The sequence below is a fragment of the Gadus chalcogrammus genome, chromosome 20, assembly GCF_026213295.1.
Source record: "Gadus chalcogrammus isolate NIFS_2021 chromosome 20, NIFS_Gcha_1.0, whole genome shotgun sequence".
Taxonomy (NCBI): domain Eukaryota; kingdom Metazoa; phylum Chordata; class Actinopteri; order Gadiformes; family Gadidae; genus Gadus; species Gadus chalcogrammus.
The window spans coordinates 7,105,527-7,126,557 of NC_079431.1; the positions used below are offsets into that span (position 1 = coordinate 7,105,527).

At 47.0% G+C, this 21,031-nt stretch overlaps 1 protein-coding gene across 1 annotated transcript; it reads left to right on the plus strand.

Moving 5' to 3' along the window:
• Positions 1-8,493: 8,493 nt before the first annotated feature.
• LOC130373350 (cytoplasmic protein NCK2-like) lies at positions 8,494-20,303 on the plus strand. Its single transcript, XM_056579778.1, has 4 exons — positions 8,494-9,545; positions 14,901-15,005; positions 15,059-15,783; positions 17,334-20,303. The coding sequence occupies exons 1-4, from the start codon at positions 9,320-9,322 to the stop codon at positions 17,526-17,528; spliced, it is 1,251 nt and encodes a 416-aa protein (XP_056435753.1). The 5' UTR covers positions 8,494-9,319; the 3' UTR covers positions 17,529-20,303.
• Positions 20,304-21,031: the final 728 nt, after the last annotated feature.

A 21,031-nucleotide genomic window follows, 5' to 3' on the forward strand; every position in this document is an offset into this window, starting at 1 on the left:
GCAATCAACCGAGAGAGATGCACGCCTTTCAATGACCAAACATTATTATTGGGGTGTTGATTCTATCCACATAGTGTTTCTGAGATGGATCAAAATAACAACTTCTTCGATGCTTATGGGATCCACTAGGGATTGGACCTGTGTTCCTCTCACTCAACTAATTGAGGGTTACACGAGGAGTAGCTGGTGTCCTCCAGACGGTGACCTCGACTTTGCCTTGACCGTAATGTGCTACTGAGTCCTACTTTCGTCTGGCGAGAGAGACGGATGACCTGACGATCGCATACACGGTTGGGATGGGATTCGGCAAGGAGGCCTCTGAGCATGGGGTGATTTGCGGATGCAGCCGGAGGTCACAGAGTGCAGTTGCGCCACCTGTTTCCAATCACAATTTGTAGCACTGTAATTACAGCCTATGTGAGCAGGCCCTGCAGAGAGTGAGTGAACAAAAATGGCAGGTGTGACTCAAGGAAGCGTACTCAAAGCTTGACAAGCCTTCTATAAATTAATCCAAGACTGCTCTTGAAACTTGTGTGTGCACTGCCCGTGCACGTGCGCACCTCATTTTCACAAGGCGATAAACAAGGTCAAGGGGTCAAATGCTCAATGAGCCGAGACGACACAGACAGAGAGAGAGAGAGAGACAGACTCACACACACACCCTGTGGTGAAGGCTGTGAACTTTAGCACTTGAATAGGTCGGACTTTAAAAACATCTCTGTGAGCTATATCATGGATCACATTTTTCTTGTGAGGAAGAAGTCTCGTGTGAGAAGGACTGTGTTGGGATGAGCAGATGAGATCAGTGATGGTTCGTCTCTGAGAAGCAGTTTGTCTAGTCAAACCGACCATCTGGGCTACAATTCGAAAATCCACCATGAACAAATCCCTTTTCTGCAGGAAACCTTCATGCTTAGTAGAAATGCTTTATTGAAAATCAAACCTTTTATATCCCAAATTAAAAGGCATCCTTAAAACACTGAACACTGAATTTTTTTAAGCCAATATGTGACTTGGTTCTGTAGCCTACTACCATTTGAAACATTTGCATCTATGTTAATCAATATAAACCACACATGGTATTTTTCCTCTGATTATCAGAGCATACAATAGCATTGCACCACCAGAATGATGAACAAATCTTGGACAGAGCTGAGCCTTAGGAACAATTGGGTGGAGGAAGGATGAGAGGCAATATCTGGCGCCGAAGAGCAACGGAAATGGCACGAATCCGGTCAAAATATTTAGCATTTTTATGCTCCTGGCCAAAGTACAAATGCCTGCTATTTAACTTGGCAGCCCTCAACTGTGTGTGTGTGTGTGTGTGTGTGTGTGTGTGTGTGTGTGTGTGTGTGTGTGTGTGTGTGTGTGTGTGTGTGTGTGTGTGTGTGTGTGTGTGTGTGTGTGTGTGTGTGTGTGTGTGTGTGTGTGTGTGTGTAGCATTGTGGAGGTGCCATCATTTACCCTGCTGCATGTCAGAACCATGGAGACAGCAACCCACATTCAATCCCTGTAGGGACATGGGTGTGTGTGTGTGTGTATCAGAGCGTGTCAAGCCGGGAGTCCATAGTCCAATAACGTACAGTAGCAGACAGCGGCGAGGCGGCGATCAGAAAGTGTGGTTTCATGCCATCGGTCATAAAGTTATAGTTTGGAGTCAGTTTGGCACGTTGATCAGCGGATTATAATGGCAGCAGGGAGTCCAGATGGCAGCTCCGCCACCTCTCCTTCTACATTGAATTGGCGGTTGGAAACGCCAACGTACAAACACATTGCCATGGTCGAACTGCATTAGCGCTTTGATGATGACAACGACTTTTTGGGGTTGTTATTGTTTGTTTGTCACAGACGAAAAAAATCGCAACCTCCCCTCCGACGAAGACTCCTGCTTATCACGCAGGCCAGAAAAAACAAACGGCTATTTTCAAATCCTTATGTAATCTATGCAACACAACAGCATGTTCAACGTGTCCCGGGGGGAAGGGGTGTGGGGGGGGGGGGGGGGGTTGGGCTGTGATACATGATGGGAGGGAAACGGAGACGTCCAACAGGTCTGAAGAGCCAACCCTGCGGAGCACGCCCCCCACGTTCCCTCTGCCGGCTCTCCAGAGCAGCCGGTGCTCTCTGGGGGGGTGTAGGAGGGGGGTGGGGGGGTGTCGGAGGGGGGATCAGCCGCCACCAGGTTGCGGCTGATCAAAGAGAATAATTCAGGAGCGTAGAGGGCATGAGGAGACGCAAGCAGCGCCCCGCCACAGAAGACGAGGTGCATCTCCCCGTAGTGGAGAGGGGAATAGTCGGCCGCTGCTGTTGGTGGTCTTTACGGGGGGGCCGAAATACAGCAGGAGCGAGTGTTGTTGTGCTGCTGCGTTCGAAACGCCATCGGCGTCTCCTTTTTGTTTGCCTTGGTGGTGTACATCGCGTTTTTGTTTACGATAAACATAAGCCACGGAAGAAAGTTAGCAACATGCCCCTGGCTGTTTGTTACTGTTCATGCACAGTCGCACGCATGCGTGCAGTAAACATTACGCATGCATACCAATCTTATAAATGATAATGAATTCATTCATACTTCACCCCAGGGTTTATCTTCGCAGCAGTGCGTGTGTGTGGGGAGCCTGCACACACCAAATCGGTTTGTTTTATCTTTTCGGGCCATGATGAGACGAATTAGACATAAATAGGGAATCTGAGGCTCAAGTTGATTTTCTTAGTATGGCCTACTATATTTGACTATGTCGTCTCTGTCTACTGGGTCATTTTCCCAGTAATCAACCTCCTCCGGTTTCCTCCTTTGTTTTTCCTGCCATGTTCAGCTCCCACTTCTGGGTTTCTTCAAAAGCCATACGAGTTTGTCTATTAATAGAAAGCATAATAATACAACTGCCTGCTGTCTTCCCGTGGGGTCGATCGTCAGACGCAGCAGATAAACACAGATGCCGGAAGAGGCTTGAGGTTTTTGGCTGTAGAATGATTATAGCAATATACTGTCAGGCCCACGTTCACATTGTCTTGAGCAATTACGAATTATTGGTTATAAGAGTTGTGTCAATTAGGTTGATTGATTGCTTTTCTTCCAGCTCTTTACTGGGATGGGCCAAATAATATCTACGGGATCTCAATAACCTTTGAATAGCACGCCACATACTATAGTTAAAACTGTTGAGAATCGTCAAAGTTGAAAATAATTTAATGTACTATTGAGCAACATTTCTAGAGTAATCTGCACCAAGCTATTCCTCAATGTTATCCATCTTTTGCTCTCGCTCACTCTCTCCCGCTCTCTCCTTTGCCCTGGATATGACCCTGATTTCCCATTGCATTAACACACACACACACACACACACACACACACACACACACACACACACACACACACACACACACACACACACACACACACACACACACACACACACACACACACACACACACACACAGTTTTTCCCTGGCTCCTCCAGGCAGCTGTGAACAAACATCGCTGTGCGTCAAAGCTGTGTTTTCAGTACCTTTGTCGTCCTACACATAACAGCACCCGTAGAAGTGGTGCCATGGGACCAGGATAGCAGAATGTCACCCAAGGAGGTGAAGGAGGAGGCAATTCTCACACCACGCGTCGCTTTTTTGGAAGGAGAAAGGGTAGTAAAAATAACAACAAAGCTATGGTAATGAGGCATGATGCACACTGGGAAGAGACTTTAAGAAGGGTTTTTGTTTTCCTTTGCTTTAATAAACCAAAGACAAATGTGTGTGTGTGTGTGATTGTGTGTGCGTGCAGTGGAAATGGATAAAAAAAGTAAGTAGGCCAGAAATGTGTAAGCAATAATATAAGCAACTGTGGGCATGAGAGAATACAGCAAGAAAGAGTTTGGTGCCATTCTGTCACATGCACTGGCACTCTTGTTGGTACACAAAACAACAGCTAAGGAAATAAAGGTAGGCCTGGGTTAAAGCAATAAAATGCAATAGAGTTTCATGAGGCCTGCTGCCTTAAGTTCAACTGTGGGTCAGCCTGCCCAACGACCAATGGTAAAGCGGTTTATCACCTATCTGATCAGTCTTTACTGGTTGATTAGGGCATGATAGTGGGTCAAAGGTCAGATAGATGGATCACCATGCCAAAATGCTTTTAAAGGAGGAATGAATGTAGATAGTGGAAGTTATTTACAATTTAAAGAGTAGCCTAAAGAACATTCTAAGGTCAGCAGTAAGGATGGAGGTCAGATTCTTCAGGGATAACCTCAACAGTGGAGTATGAGCCACCCGTCGTAATAGAAACTGTTCAACAATGACGAATGAGCTCATGGCAAAAAATGGAAGCGGTGAGTGGGAAATTGCCTTGAAAGAGTGACTGTGGGGAACTGTAAGGAAAGACTCAAGAAAGAAGAGGATACCACATGTTCCTCATTCCTTGTGTGAATGAGACTTGGTGCTGAGTAACATGCTAATCGTATATTAATGTGCTGGGCTGGTATAATGGTAATGTGCTTGGGTTATTATGGGTGATCTGGGATCCAGCAGTGTGGTAGCAGAACTACTGGAGGGAGACTCCACAGAGCCTGAACCAGAAACCAGAAAGATTTGCGCTAGTCTGCCATCAGACTTTAGTTATTCATATAAAGTCTGATTTGTGAGACTGGATTAAGTCTAATGATTCATGACTCTAATGATATTCTGTTTGGCTTTATTTTGGGTCCTCGGTTTCAGAATGTCAGACTTGTAACCGCAAAAAAGTGGAACTGATGCCATTGACTGGCATCAGAAATGCCAGTCACCGGGCCATTTGGTTCCGAGTGAGTCCATCCGAAAATTGTGTTAGGGGGCGTTAACCTCTTCTACACACACGAGCAAACGCACACACACATGCACACACGTGACAGTACAATGGAGCTTGGCTCTAGTCCTGTGGTCAGGGGAGTCTGTCGATAGTTGTACTCATCCCCACTCCATCTCACTATTTGGGATTCTTAATGAAGGGTCTTCTTGAAGTTCGGAGCTGGGGGTTGAGACCTCCCCGAGTGCTCAAGTAGTCCCAGGTCTGTTTCATCCTGCGTCTCTTTGATGGCTTCCGCACGCATGGTAGCCATTCTCTCGCCACCAACTGAAGAGGATGGGCCGACCACCAACCTCACCAAAGATGAGCTGACACTGTGTGTGTGTGTGTGTGTGTGTGTGTGTGTGTGTGTGAGAGAACATGATCTACACACAGACATGCAGTTTTGATGCCACCTGTGACCAATTACACCAGTGTTTTTATCTGTAACCGAATATGTTATCCAAGCATCTTCTATGGCTCGAACGCAGCTGCCTCCCCAGTAGTTATTAATATTCCCTGTGTGTGTGAAGAGCTTCAATTGTCTCTTCACCACCAACGCTTGCTTGCTTATTTTGAGAGAGCAGGGTGAGAAGATTCAGCAGGATGCTGAAGGGGCTTCATATGGCCTGTCCACATCAGTGCTCCGATCACACACCGCTCGGTCGACTGCGTTGTAAGCATCGCGCCCGGATCTGCTGCGCCTTTTAAAGCTCTTGTATATTCAGGATGCATTCAAATGCCTCAAACACTTACAGCTTGTAGGGGGTAAATCGGCAGTGTTGTAAGTAGGAAGCAAGCAATGCTAACAACTCGAGCCAGTGGGTGGGGGTGGGAAGGGAAGGGAGGGTGGAAACTCCTCTTCTTGTTATGGCTGATCCGTCTTCTGTCTCAGACAAGATGGCAAACATTGGGAAGCTTTTGACAATAACTTTCTCTTTTCTTTTTTTATATAATCCCCTTTTATTTCCTTTTTTGCTTTTGTGTCAGCGGGATAATAGAACCACTGAGGCCCCCCTACTTTTCCTCCACCTCCTGCTCCACCTCTTCATTGGAGGCGCATTGAGAAGTGCTGGCAAAGCCATGCTCAGCAGTCTGTCAGTCCTCTTCCCCTCCTTTGATCCTCAGCGGAGGAATGAGGGGTCAGGGGGGAACGTGAACCCTCAAGACCCTTCTCCTCTATACCCCTTTCTGTCCTGTGTTTGTGTGGGTGTACGCAGACTCACAACAACAGTTCTTATTTGGAGTGAAAGCAAAGTGAGGGACCGCCAAGCCCAGAATTAATTAAAAATAATGCAACTTTATTGAAAAAAAATCCCCACTGACAAACCCAAGGACATCCATTCATTTGGAGTGATGTGCTCTTAGTCCAATAAATGTCCCGTGTGGGCTGCTTTCATTGATTACTGGGCACGGTATGTGTGTGTGTTTGTGTGTGACCATCATGGAAGATGGATATGATTCCAAGTGGCATCCTCATCCTTCTATCTAATGATTTGAAACGTTGTCAAGGAAACAGAAAATGGTGCTGAATACAGGGAGAAGGATCTACAACGGGGAACCGGTTAGGAAGCAGGTCAGTTGGCCAGTTGAAGACCAGTAGCTGGGAGATGCTTGAACAAAGAAGAAAAAATAAAAGGTTACGAATTTATCAAAGAGTTTAGTTATTGTCTGAAAGTGTATTCATACTTTAAATTTGTTTTTGTCAGGTATCCATCAGGGATGAACCTATCCAAAGTTGCAGATTTTGAGCTCAAATCCGTGCAAAGCCTTTGCCACGTTATGGGGTTTGTCTACCATATTTATCTAGTGTAAGCGATTTCTCCAAGAATTCAAACTCGATGTCTCCTTCCTTCAGAGCACACCGAGCTCACCTAAAGAATTTGACTGAATCTCTCCTGGCCCAGAGGCAGAGAAAGGCCACAACACGCTCACATACCAACTGTCATCCACAAGACTTAACAGCATTACGTCACTCCTCAACCGGGCTCCATAAATCACTTCATTCCTATCGCTCCCGCTACCTGGATACTTCCCACCTGTGTAATTCACAAGGAAACCACTCGTTATCCCGCCTTGTCCTTCCACTTCAATGGAATAAACTGGAGGGGATGGTCTACGGACCCGGCATGCAAAGAAGGACACCATTAAGTTGGACAGCTTCTTTGATTAGTCCATTGTACAACTCCGTCCTTTCCATCAGCGCCTCTCTGCCGTCTGTGCCTGTAAAGAAAATCCAGTTTGACAGCTTCAGGGTTGGCAAGTAGAGGCACATAGCAGTGTTTAGACAATGCAAACTGTGACAGGTTTCTCCTTTTGGCGCTGGGGGATGGTGGATATGTGAAGGAAGACATTTCTGCGCTGCTCGTGTATAGTACGCCATCAACCGGATTTGGCCTTCATGTGAATGTAATGTTGCGACACAAGCTGATTTAATAATGGCCGCCCTTCTCCTTGGCTAGACTTGTATCTGTGGCATTGGTTTAATGGAAGGGGAATCGAATATCTTCTGTTGGGGATTATGAATAACCGTCTCTCCTGTGTGCCCGAATGCTCCCATTCGCCTTTGATGAAAGATAGTCTGCACATAGGATATCCATCTCTCTGGCGGTAATGGGATCTTTTTTTTTTTTTATATATCTACACAGTCATTTGTGTGGCGACCCTTCTCATAAGTCATCATTCGCCTCTGCGGTGCCGCAGTATCTGCCCTCTGCCTTCTCATTAAGGAGCACATTTAAACGGACGGTACTGAGACTTTAAATCTGCCTTCCCCACGCAGCCTCAATGTGCCTCTGTGGCAAGGTCAATTTGTGCTTCTGTTTGTTCCCGTCTGGACAACTCCAACAAACCCTCCCCACACCCTCACTTAAAACACCGCCCAATCTTATCCCTCCTGGCTAGCGGGGAGGAAGCTTAGCGAACACGGCGGTTAGTCTAGGGTCACGTTCTGTTTTCGGTTCTTTATTATTATTATTATTATAATTTATAAACGGCTAAAGCTGGAGCCAACGTGCGTGTCTCAGAGAGCGCATGTCTTGACTATAGTAATTGCAGCCTTGTTTAGACTGATTAGACGTATGGTCTATTTAGCTGTCAATTTAGGCCAAGGCGATGCTTTAGGGCTGGAAAATATTCAGGGAGCGGGTCAGACATTTGTCCAAATTGCAGCTTAGCTCAACAGCTGGCTCCCGATCATGGTTGCGGTTGAAAAAGCTGGTTCTGCATCAGCTGTCTGCACCGCGGCTATTTCTAAAATGCTTGAATGTCTGGCTTGCTCTCGAGTAGATGCTAGTTACTCCCATTTTCCACGCTTGTTTTCCTCACGTCCTTATAATTGAATTTATCCTTTTGTTTTGTCAGTGAGCAGCATCGATGAATGTTTGGCTGTTCTAAACATAGACTGGTCTGCCGGGATGCTTGACGTGCTTCATAGATGGCGCGCTGCGTTCCTCTTTATCAGTGGTGCAGATTCTTTCAGAAAATATGCACACACACACACACACACACACACACACACACACACACACACACACACACACACACACACACACACACACACACACACACACACACACACACACACACACACACACACACACACAGGGGTTAAGGTGCAGCCCTTCGTCTCAGGCCTAGTGAACTAGAGCATGTAATCCCTCTGTCTTCCCTCCAAACTAATGGCCACTGTGCACACCGTACGTACGATCTTGTCTGTCTTCATATTTGAAATCGAGGCCGATGCAATGTGGATCTGCACCGGCGCTGTTAGGTTCTCTTCGTGGTGTGGTACTCGAAGCTGTTAAGCTGAAACTCGGCGTAGGCTAAACTTGCTCACTTCAGCGCTTTAGCGGTGCACCCTAGCTGTGGTAATAAGGGTTTTTCACACCGCGATGACGGCTTAACTCCGATTAAGGGTAATGACACCGCGTCGCACACGGGCGCTTAACGTGTAATTGAAGTGGTGCCCTAAACCAACTATTAGATTAGGCCTCAGTCGGAGCCGGCTAGCCCGGTGATGACCCGGGCCGTTTCCCAATGGGTACCGATATGGTCGGGCTGTATGCTGGTATGGAGTACATAAAGAAAAGATCCAGATCCAATGCAGGATTTAAAGGGACAAAGCCATTCTTAAGGAATATCATTTGGGTATTTCACCACCAGTACCAATCCTGTGTTTGAACGTCTTTGTATTTCAGTTTGACGGGTTTTTCATTCCTTCAGTGACAGGAGAACGGAGCGAGACAGTAAAGTGGGTTGAAAGGGAATGATGTATAACGTAGGACCACATATCGGACTCTAACCCGGATCTCTACGAGGCATATTAGACCGATGGGGTTGGAGCGCTGCTATCGAGGGTTGTGCTGTCGAGCCAGCCTCCTTTTTTTGTTGTTTTTACTTCTCGTCGCTGATCAACTTTCACCAGCTGACTCCTCTGACTCCTTTTGACTTAACCTCCATCTTTCCCTTCCGCCTCCGCAGGGGGGGGGGGGGGGGACTCCATGAAAGATGACGGAGGAGGTGATAGTTGTAGCCAAGTGGGACTACACCGCCCAGCAGGAGCAGGAGCTGGACATCCATAAGAGCGAGCGGCTCCACCTCCTGGACGACTCCAAGACCTGGTGGAGGGTGCGCAACAGCTCCAACCAGACGGGCTACGTGCCCTCCAACTACGTGGAGCGCAAGAACAGCCTGAAGAAGACCTCGCTGGTGAAGAACATCAAGGACACGTTCGGTATGTGGAGGGGGGGGGGGGGTGGGGGTCTGGTCCTTGGTGTAGAGACCGCCGCTCTGAGAGGAGCAGAGGGGTCGACTAAAGCACCATTCCACGGCCCGGCTGTCTAATGGTCCCGTAGGCCAGGGGAGGAGCATTCAAGGTTATTGATTGTCGTCGTTGAGTGGTATCCTTTACCTGTTATTAGCGGGAGGCAGAGGATTTATCAATGATTTATTCCAATGCTCCCCAGCACTATAGACATGATTGAAAAAATATACAGCTTCATTGCTTAATTTGCTCCCAATGTGAGGTTCCCGTGTTACATTCCTCAGAATATGGAGATTATTATGGACTATTATGTATACCTGCATATATTTCCTAGTGGATTTCTCCTCATAACCCTCTTGCGTGTCAACTCTATTGTACGGTGGTCCTCTCTGCACTCTTCCGGTTCAGCCCCGGTGTAATCCACTAGGACCCCGGGCCAGGGCCTTTGATTAACGAGGCTGGGATCAAACCGAAGGCAACGCGCTTACCGTCGGTTGCTCCACGGCTGGTTGAGCTCCAAATGAGACGAGCCCGGGTGAGTGCGTACTCGCACCCCTTTGAAAGTGCAACACATTCAAAGCCGTTTGGGCAGCGCACACGCATAAACATTGCATAAACATTTGGACCCGGGAGCTGTGGCTCCCTTGTAGTGGGTGTGAGACTGATTCCCCCCCCCCCCCCCCCCCCCCCCCCCTCAGGGACATCCGTATGCAGTTTAATCTGTCACCTCATGCGCTGACACTGCCTCAGAGCGACGTGTGGCATATGCATGTTGTGATGCAGCCTTCTAGATCCACTGGGGTGATCACGGCTGATGAGGCGAGAGGGCGACAGAGAGGGGTTGATGTGGAGATGGAGAGGGAGAGGGGAGAGGAGGGGAGTGAGGGAATGAGAGATGGCCAATGATGGAGAGTTGTAGAGAGAGGGAGAGAGACGGATCGATCAGGGTTGATGGAGAGTGACACACTCATTTATCTCACCCGTGGGGGAGTCAAGCCCATCAGACTATGTGGGCCAACACGGTGGCGTCTGCCTCTGTCCAACCGTCCCCGGGACATCTTACGTCACCCTCGCCTCACCCCCTTATCTCCCCTCCCTCCATCTCCCCCCCCCCCCCGTCGTTTGCACATTGATCACCGCAGGAATCTGCAGCACTAATGGCTGGAATGCGCTGGAATGATGTATTTGCCTTCCCCCCCCCCCCCCCCCCCCCCCCAGCCCTGTGACATATCGACGTGAACACGGTGGCAGCGTTCCACTTTAATCTGGATCAAACCGTCCCTCTACCGATGAGTCATTTTTTTTTTCTTCCTTTGTGCTGATAAAAAGGAAGCCCATGCAGCCAATGGGACGAGCATGTTCCACCGATGAGGTAACTGCCAAAGTGTGAGGTCATAGGCTAATGTAACTCGTTAACACCTGCGAAGCCAGGATCCGATTGGCTCCTGGTTCGATGGAGGTTCAGCAGCAGCAGTGAGTCTCTTCCCTCGCTCTGTCCCTTATGTAATTAGAGAGCGTCTTAAGATAATGAGCCATTTCGGCTTTCCGGTGATTCATGAGGAATTAACGGCCCTTTTTACGACTCTTTTCAGCCGTTTCTCCACACCGCTTGAGCGTCAGTTTGTTCAGGGTGGGCACGCTGGTGTGTTTCCAGGGTTTTTTGTGGGAGCTCAGAAAATCGATAACCGACCGAGCACAGAAAGCCCATTTGCTGAGCCTCTTGAAGCCTCTCTCACTCTCTCTCTCTCTGGCAGGTTTCCTCTTGGCTACTCTCGAGGGCTCCTACATCACGCCTCTCTGAGAATACACTGGTGTGTGGAGCACTTGGGGGAACAGTGTGTAGTACTGCGTACCAACTGGCATAGAATGAAAAACACACCTTTAGAACCATCAGGACATTCACTTGGTTACAGCCACTGAGGAGAATGATAATGTGATATTTTTGGCAGGGGATTTGGTGTCTCTCTTAAGAGAAAGACACAGAGAGAGAGAGAGAGAGAGAGAGACACACACAAGCGCCTGACACAGAAAGAGAGACACAAGCGGCTGTGTGTCTGGTTGTATCCTATGTGTAGAGAATCATTCAGCCCAGTATCGCTTCTGCTTCCTATGCTCGTTTGCGTTCTGCAGGGATGTCACGGTGTCCTGCTCCTCTGTAGTTCCTCCTGCTGGGCTCGGGATCCCCCAGGGTACGTTCTGATGAAAACACTTACAAAAGCAGGATCCTCTGTCCACACAGCCGCTCGGAGGTTGGGTGAAGGTTGGGGAGAGTGAATGCACGGGAGGAGAACCGAGAAGAGAGGACACCGCTCCCCGTGCCAGCAGGCCTGGGCCTTGAAGTGGAAATGAGTTAGGGAAGAAAGTGTGTGTGTGTGTGTGTGTGTGTGTGTGTGTGTGTGTGTGTGTGTGTGTGTGTGTGTGTGTGTGTGTGTGTGTGTGTGTGTGTGTGGTGTGTGTGTGTGTGTGTGTGTGTGTGTGTGTGTGTGTGCATCATTGCTTCTTGTTCATCCGTGTGTGTCCCTGCTCTGCAGCTAATGAGTCCGAACGGGGGTTCTTGGGGCTGTTTTTTGTTCCACCTTATTACCCATAAATAACCAACAATTATTATATCCTCAAACCTCCAAGATGACCTTTTTACCTGAACCCCCTCCCCTCCAAGCCTATACTACCACCTCCCACCACACCACCTGCACGGCCAGAATCATGCTCACAGCATCTGCTGCTGGCCGCTAGTGTGACGCCATCAGAGCTAACCATATCTGACTAGGTGTGTGAGCTGCTCCGTATTCTCCTCTTCCCCCCCCCGGGCTGCTATTGATGCTTCTGGTCTTCTCCTCCAGTACCAGAACCCTCTGCCAGGGGACTCCTTCATCTCTCTCTCTCTCTCTCTCTCTCTCTCTCTCTCTCTTCTCGCTCTCCCCCGCCCTCTCTCAATCTCTCTCTCTCCTGTCTCTCTCCTCCTCTCTCGTCTCCTCCTCGCGCTCTCTCTCTCTCCATCGTCTCTCTCATCTCTCCTCCTCTCTCCTCTCTCCTCTCTCTCGTCCTCTCTTGTTCTCTCTTTCTCTCTTTCTTTCTTCTTTCTTTCATCTTTCTTTCTTTCTTTCTTCTTTCTTTCTTTCTTTCTTTCTTTCTTTCTTTCTTTCCTCCCTCCCCCCCCCCCCCCGCCCCTCATTTCCTGGCTGGCTCACAAGTTTGCTGCTACTCTGGTTGAACCCATCACCCAACTTTCTTCCAAACACTTCTCTAAGTTGTTTTATTCCGACCTGACATTTCTGTGGCATTTTCCCGGCGTGTCCTCGGGAGTAAACTGGGCCGCTGGCTGTCGGGGAAAATGAGCCAATCTGGAAACGACCTGACATCAGCGCTCTCGCCTGCTAGCATATGTTGTATGCTAATGCGCAACCTAAAAAAAATACCTGGTCTGCGAGCGCCGGAGCGAACACGGAAATTACCATCGGGGAACAATGGTGTCAGCACCGTGGTAGTAGCCAGGTTGTTCATCCCAGGCTTTTAATAACATGCGCCGCAAGTACGGGGGAAGTTTCAGAGTGAATCATAGTTTTACACCTGGACCGATGCGTATGATTTTAAAAAGGGTTGAGTGTGGGTGTTTTGACATTGTTAAAAAATCGGTATCCTGTGCAGCAGTATAACATACAAACCAAACACATTTGGTAGAGGTACACCTCTACAGTGGAAGGCTATCGTCGGACAAGAGGAGAGCTTTGGCGTAACATAATTAAGTAAGCTAATCCCTGTAAAGGCACTAAGTGAAGGGATAGAATGTACATTTCTTTAAACATGAGGTTAGGCAAGGCAACTTTATGTATGTAGCACTTTTCATACACGAGGCAGAAGTGCTTCACATAAACATTGTCATACAAAAAAAAAATTAGATGCGTAAAAGAAAACGAAGGCAAAGTTAGGTTAGGCCAAATTTCATTATGGTTGATGAGTCTACAACCGCAACAATCCACAATCTTCACGGTACATAACCATCCATGGTGATGCTACCTTCCACTGCTCAGGCGGAGACTAGCATCACCGTGTTGCGGTTCAGTGAGCTCCAGAACTCGGCCATGGCCTCCGCACCATTAGAGCCCCTTTCCGCCCCTTCTTAAGAAGCTCCCCCTGAGCCTCTGGTCTGTACAACTCAGAGAAGCAGGAGGAGTGGGTGCTTTTGATCGGGGAAGCTGTCTGTCAATATGGAGGCCGGCTGGCTGCCTGCTCCACTTTAGCTCTGCAGTCGACACTCCCCTCCCCTTCCACTGGCTCTGATCAGCCTCTGGCTTCACAGGTAGAGAGTTTGTAGATAGAATAACAAGTATACACGAAACACCATCCTGCCTTCTCTTGACCTAAGGTGTCAGGAATGCGTGTGTGTGTGTGTGTGTGTGTGTGTGTGTGTGTGTGTGTGTGTGTGTGTGTGTGTGTGTGTGTGTGTGTGTGTGTGTGTGTGTGTGTGTGTGTGTGTGTGTGTGTGTGTGTGTGTGTGTGTCTCTTTGTTGATACAAGCCTTACCAACTCTCAAAGTTTCAAGGTTCACCTGTACGGTTGAGGTCATTTTTTTCTCCCCCCAGGAATGCACAAATAGGTTGGTCTAAACTTTAGTATACGCCCAACCCTTTCCATGAAATGTTATGCTTCAAGTGTGTCGACACATGTGACACTCCACTTCCTTATTGACCCTTAGTAAACTGGAGAAAAAATCTCCTACTGTTCTTGTTCTCAGCCACTCTGGGAGCAGTCCACGTTTCTGACAGATCTCTGTAGAGTTGTACGTGTGAAAAGGGTCTAAGGTCGGCCTGCAGGTTCACTGCTCGAACATATAATGAAAAGAGTGACATGTGTTGGATTAGAGATGGTCTCTTGATGGCAGGGATGGGCAATGACTCAATATTATCGATTATTGATTGTCTTTTTAAATGGTATTTAGTCGTCTTTAAATGGAGATGTCAACTTATTATGAATATAAATCTGAACAGAAATCCCAATGAAAAGATCTGGTGAATTATGAGGTTTGAAACGTCATAGAGAAAGATCCATTCGTTAAAGTCAGATACCATGCTTTAATTTAGTTCAATTTAATGTCCCTTAGTTACTGTTACGAATCATGATTCATGATATTTATCAAAATCTTTTAATCGCCCATAATTATCGCGATGATGCATTTTTCTGTATAGCCCCACCCTACTTGATTTTAGTTCCTCCTCCAGCTCTTCCAAAATGGGGAACAGACGAGCAAAGGGAAAGGATAACGATTCAACAATCTGTTTCCGTATCGGCGTGTTTACTCTAATCTCCTGCTTCCCTTTCCCGCCTCAGGCCTGAGCCGAACCAAGAGGAAGACCAGCGCCCGCGACGCCTCCCCCCCGGCGGGCTACGACTCGGAGCCCCCGACCAACGGCCGGAGCGCCCGCGATGGCGGTGGCGGCGGCGGCGGCGGCAATGGAGACGGAGTTAGAGGAGGAGGAGGAGGAGAGGAGGAGGAGGTGGATCGGAGAGGATCTACGACCTCCACCTCCCGGCCGTGGTGAAGTTCACCTACTCTGCGGAGCGGGAGGACGAGCTCAGCCTGCTCAAGGGCTCCCGGGTAGTGGTGATGGAGAAGTGCAGCGACGGCTGGTGGCGCGGCAGCTACGGGGGCCGCGTGGGCTGGTTCCCCTCCAACTACGTGCAGGAGGAGGAGGATGAGGAGGCCGGAGGTGGAGGAGGAGGAGGTGGTGGTGGTGGTGGAGGTGGAGGAGACCCCTCGACCAGACATTACGCCGACTCCCCGGAGCGGGGCCTCCCAAACGGGCGTGCCGGCGGCGGCGGCGGGGGGGCCCTCCCCCGGGTCAAGACTCTGTACCCCTTCAACTCGGTGACGGAGGAGGAGCTGAACTTTGAGAAGGGCGAGGTGATGGAGGTGGTGGAGAAGCCCGAGGACGACCCCGAGTGGTGGCGCTGCAGGAACGCGCTCGGCCAGGTGGGGCTGGTGCCCCGGAACTATGTGGCCCCGCTGACCGAGGGGCCCGGCCCGGCCCCCGCCTCGTCGGCCCCCGGCACGCCCCAGAAGCGGGCGGAGCGGCCCCTGGGCCCCGTGCGCACGGGGAAGTTTGGCGGGAGGGACTGGTACTACGGCGACGTCACGCGCCACCAGGCGGAGGCCATCCTGAACGAGCGGGCGGAGGAGGGGGACTTCCTGATTCGGGACAGCGAGTCGTCGGTGAGTGACTGAACACTATGGTGGACGACCCCTTCTGAAGGAAGGATATAAAGGGCTGTAATAAATGTCCAATGGAGTTGAAGAAACTGTGGCTTATGGGGAAATGGTCAGCAATATTGGATGTTGCGTAATATTCGTTCTTATGCATGTCCAGTTTTTAAATGGAGGAATATACTGCCACCTGCTGGTACAAATATTTTCCGATACAAATTGGTTTGTACTAAATAGACTCGGTCAAAGGTTTGTGGGTTTAAACCTACTATCTAAACAATACCTTCGGGATTTTTCCACCTGGACCCAATTCTTTCTGATTCTCCCTGAATTTTAAGGAGCTCTATCAACGGGATCCGACGCTATTGGATAGACATTCAACCAATCGGAGCAATCACATGAATTAGAGCCCGACATGGCAGCCATGTCGGGCGCTCCTCTCATATCCCCCACGCCCCAGATTACCCGGGTCAGGGGGGGCCAGACTCATACCCCAGAGCAAATAAAACATGAGCCCTCTGATGAAGTCTTGTTCCTAGGCTTTATTTTCCAATCTTTTTGGGTCTTAGTGACTAATGCGGACAACCCTTTTTTTTTTTAGGTGGTAAAGTATTGAGCGAGAGAGCTTCAGCCATTGGAATGGAATATATATATGGGCTGCAAGTTAACTGTATGGGGCCATAGTGTGCCCGTCAATGTTCTTCATCTAGAACAGGTTTGTTTGCGCCACTGACTGGCCCAGATTGTTGTTCTAAGTGTCTGACAACATGATAGGTTCCCTAGAGATATACAGCTATTTTCTTTACCTTCGCCTGATCAGCTTTGTTTGTGATTGTGTCAAACCGGGTTTTTATTCAACGAGAAGTTTCATTCTGAATCTCTCCAGGGTAGGATTGTTCCAGGAAATGTCTGTTTTATCATCACCATCTCAACCCTCCCTACACAGAAATGCTTGAGATGACACTGAGCTGCGCTTTCTGTTGTCCAACACAACAATTCCAACACACAACTCTCCCGCTCTCATTCACGTTTCCAACGTTCTCTTCCTGCAACAACTCACCTAGTTTCAGAGTGAGAGACTTCGATAACAGACAGACCGGATCAAGTGATGGTTAAGAAAAAGGTTTTGTGTGTCTGTAGGGATCTGTTCCAAAATGTTGCCATACACTTATTATAAGCCTTATTGTCTGAGCCCGTCACTAAAAACAAGCATTTTCAAACGACGAAAATTGATTGCGCTATTAAAACAGCAGTGAAACTAAGAGTCAATCTGTATAACAGCCATAGAAGCTATAATAAGACCAGTAATGCATGTAATGTTATTTATAAGAATAATAATAATCCTCATTATCATTAATATTATTGTTATTATTATTACTTGTTTGTTTCCACAGCTGCTATATCTGTACACCATCATCAGGATCTAAAGGTGTGTGTGTGTGTGTGTGTGTGTGTGTGTGTGTGTGTGTGTGTGTGTGTGTGGTGTGTGTGTGTGTGTGTGTGTGTGTGTGTGTGTGTGTGTGTGTGTGTGTGTGTGTGTGTGTCTGTCTGTCTTTCAGCCCAGTGACTTTTCGGTGTCCCTGAAGGCCAGGGAGAAGAACAAGCACTTCAAGGTGCTGCTGACGGACGGAGGCTACTGCATCGGCCAGCGCAGGTTCGGCTCCATGGACGAGCTGGTGGAGCACTACAAGAAAGCCCCCATCTTCACCAGCGAATACGGAGACAAGCTGTTCCTTGTCAAAGCACTGCCGTGACGCACACACACATGCACACGTACACGCGCGCGCCGACCACAACCTAACAAACACTGGAAAATGATCGTAAGGCTCAAAAAACTAACGCACCACTTCTGTTTACCAATTCAACTTCTAAAGCGTCTTAACTTCAGCTTTCTTTCCCAAAATCACTTTTCTTTTCTTTTTTACCAACTCAGTTGAATGGTCTTAATGCTTATGGTCTTCTATTCCGTTCAGGGGGGGCCTCTATACTGCGTCCCTAGCCTGTTGCGCTTTGTAAATGTTGCCCTCTGGTGGTGATGAAAGGGATTATCCCTTGCTGTAGTACCACCCCAATGTTGCCACCGACCACATCAGCTGCTAGCAAAATGTCTGAGGCCTTACTTTGAGATTTAAGTCAAGTCCAAGGGATGAATCTTTCTTTTTATTTACTTTTGAAACATGAATACTTGACCGCATCACATTATGTTCCTTTATGAATGAATAGGAGGGCAGAAAGAGATGCAGGTCCATAAATTACAAGACACCATGTTACCTTTCTAATGTTGTTCAATTATTTTAAACTTTTAGTTTTCATTGATTTCATTTGAGCACTAGTTTTTTTGATTTTTCATAAGCCATTTAAAATTGCTCCTTTATTGATTTTCTTTTTCTTTTCTTTTTTTTACACAATAACGATTACCCACCAGTGACCACAATCTCTAATTTTGTCACTTTTTCCTTCCCGTCCGCATTCCTGCCTCGTGTTGGGTTCTTGGAAACGGTTTACGCCACCACACACCAGGTCTCTTGAACACGTGGAGCTAAGTACAACAGCCATTCAAACTCTCAGTTCAGTAGAGGAATCTTACGAACAAGAGGTGATCTTTGTCCTCACACACATCTAATAGCTGTATATCTACAAAGATACTAAATCGAGAGAATATCTTTTTTGACTAAACTCATGTTTAAAGAACGTAGTGTATTTTTGCAATGATAAGTCTATAAACCTGCATAACCCCGACATCGTCTTCCTGGAATGAATGCGGTTATGAAACATTACCTCTGATTTAAGTATTTATTGAAAATGGGAAGATGGTTCTGGCCATTGCTGGAGTCCCATCTTTTCTTGAGGGAGAATTAATGTTTAGGAATTACAGAGAATGACGGCGTCACTGACTAGCAATCAACTTCATTCACTTTCCGTGTTTCATGTGCAAATCCTTTCTATATTGATTCAACCAATCCATCAAAATTAAGGATGTCACTAAATATACACAATACAAAATGATGTGTGATTGACTACTTTTTAAAAGAGTATTCCTCCGTATTGGTTGGAGGAAGTTAGTATTAACCAATCGTGTGGAGTCTCTGTGTTCAGTCTTTGTGCACTAGTTCAGCCAACCAATGGGATTGTTGATTCTGGAGTTTTTTTTGTTATTTTAGAAGATGCATATATCTGATTATTGTTCGAACATTTGTCATACACAAGTTGATTCTACTGTATTATGTACATAATATACAAAAATGAGATGAGGTGTGAATAGATTTGATCCAGCAAGTGTGTTCTCCAACCAATGTGATGGACTTGATATGCTTCTTCTTTTTTTACTAAAAACAAATTTGCTACAAAACCATTGGCCCATTTTCTCCTTCTCGGTTGTCATCAATCACATTTATTACATTTAACTGACGGTCAAATGTCTGGCTCTTATCTTGTGCCAGATGATTGTCACCATCATTTCAAAGCCTGCTCGCTGATTGGACGATAACTGCATATGAGAAATTCTTCCTCAGACCTTTATTTTGTCTGTTCGTCCAATGATTGTTGGAGAAAGTTTAAATGTGTTGGGTTGTGTTGGTCATTTCACAACTGAAGCAATTGCTTTTTTTCATTTTGTAGAGGATTTTAATGTAAGCGTACACAGGCTCATACTTTTTCCTATGGCAGCATCATTAATGATAACCTGAATGTCCACATTGGAATAACGGGCAATAACTATACTCCCCAAGAATACTGCATGATAATATCTATAGTAAAAAAAATAATAATAATCAGTACTACAATATAGGGCTACGGCACAATTTGAATTTGAGGCAAACAAAAGTAGTTAACTACCTATGTAAATCATCAATATTGTTTGAGAAATCTTTCGGGAAACATTTTATAGCCACTTAATGTAAGATTTTAAATAGCTTGGGTCTGTCTACAGGGGGCAGCACTGCACTTCAGGACCAAAGAGGTATGGAATCTTTCACCTTTGTTTTGGTGTTGCCAAGACCGAAAAGTACACTCCCAACATTTCAGTCATAACGAGTTCACTTGTTCCCACCATGGCAAGGCGAAAGGCTGTACCTTGTATTCACAGCCAAAAATAGGAACGGAACTTGGGATAAAAGCGTCCTCTAACACTAAATTGGAGCAAATATAAAAGCATGACAACATAAAACCTTTCACATGAGCTTCAGAACATAGAAAGGAATCTAGCAGAATGCCTGCGTCATTCATTTTTCATTTGGGTTAAAGTTCTCTTCCTGGCCTACCGTCAAGTCAGAGCCTCCATTCCATGATCCTCGAGCAATGTGACTGAATAAAAATATGAAAAGTCCTGTCAAAAGCTAAACGACATATCAGAGCTAAAAAGAGACACATTTGATATTGAAATGGTTGGTTCCAAATATAATTGAACCAACCAAGCATGTGCACGATACAAGGAAAGGATTTGGAATTTTAGCTTGTTTTAGCTAATGATGACAGACCAACTGGCAATTATTTAGATTTCTGTGAACATCTGTGACCTTTACAGTATAATGTAATTCGAGTGTGGACTTGTTCCCTCATAGCTGTCAGCTATGAGGGAACAAGTCCACACTCGAATTACAGCTATTAGCTGTTCGCATCCACATCATCCCGTGTAACACATTCAGTGTTACAAAATCTTCACGATAATTAAGAGTGCCAGACACTTGGTTCAACTAGACCAGAGGTGGGCAACCTACGGCGCATGTGGCCAACCTACGGCCCGCTGGCCGGTTCTGAGTGGCCTGCGAGTTAAAAAAAAATAAGGTTCAAAATACATATACTTTTTTCATCTTGGAGCTCGCCGACCACTCAGAATTAATTCTTAATAATGCATTTTTTTATTTTTGGTAAGAATACTTTTATCGTAAAAAACGACTGTGCAAGTGTCATTCAACTTTCTCATTGAGGAAATATAACAACTCCAGATATAGATCCACTCTCAATGATGAAATACTGTTCGCTGTGCTGTACGTTCCCTCATCTGGAATCACACCTGACTTCAGTGCACTTGTTCAGAACCATCAGAGACTTGGCTCCTCCCACTGAGTTATTTTTTACATGTGTGTGTTGTAGGCCCAAACCCATTTCTACCCCTTACCCCTTCCCCTTACCCCTTCAAAACAAGGGGGAGGGGTATGGGTAAGGGGTAAGGGGTAGAAATGGGATTGGGCCGTAATGTCCTACCCTACATTATCAAATGTGGATGCACTCCAATACACCTGTTCATGTTCATTGCACT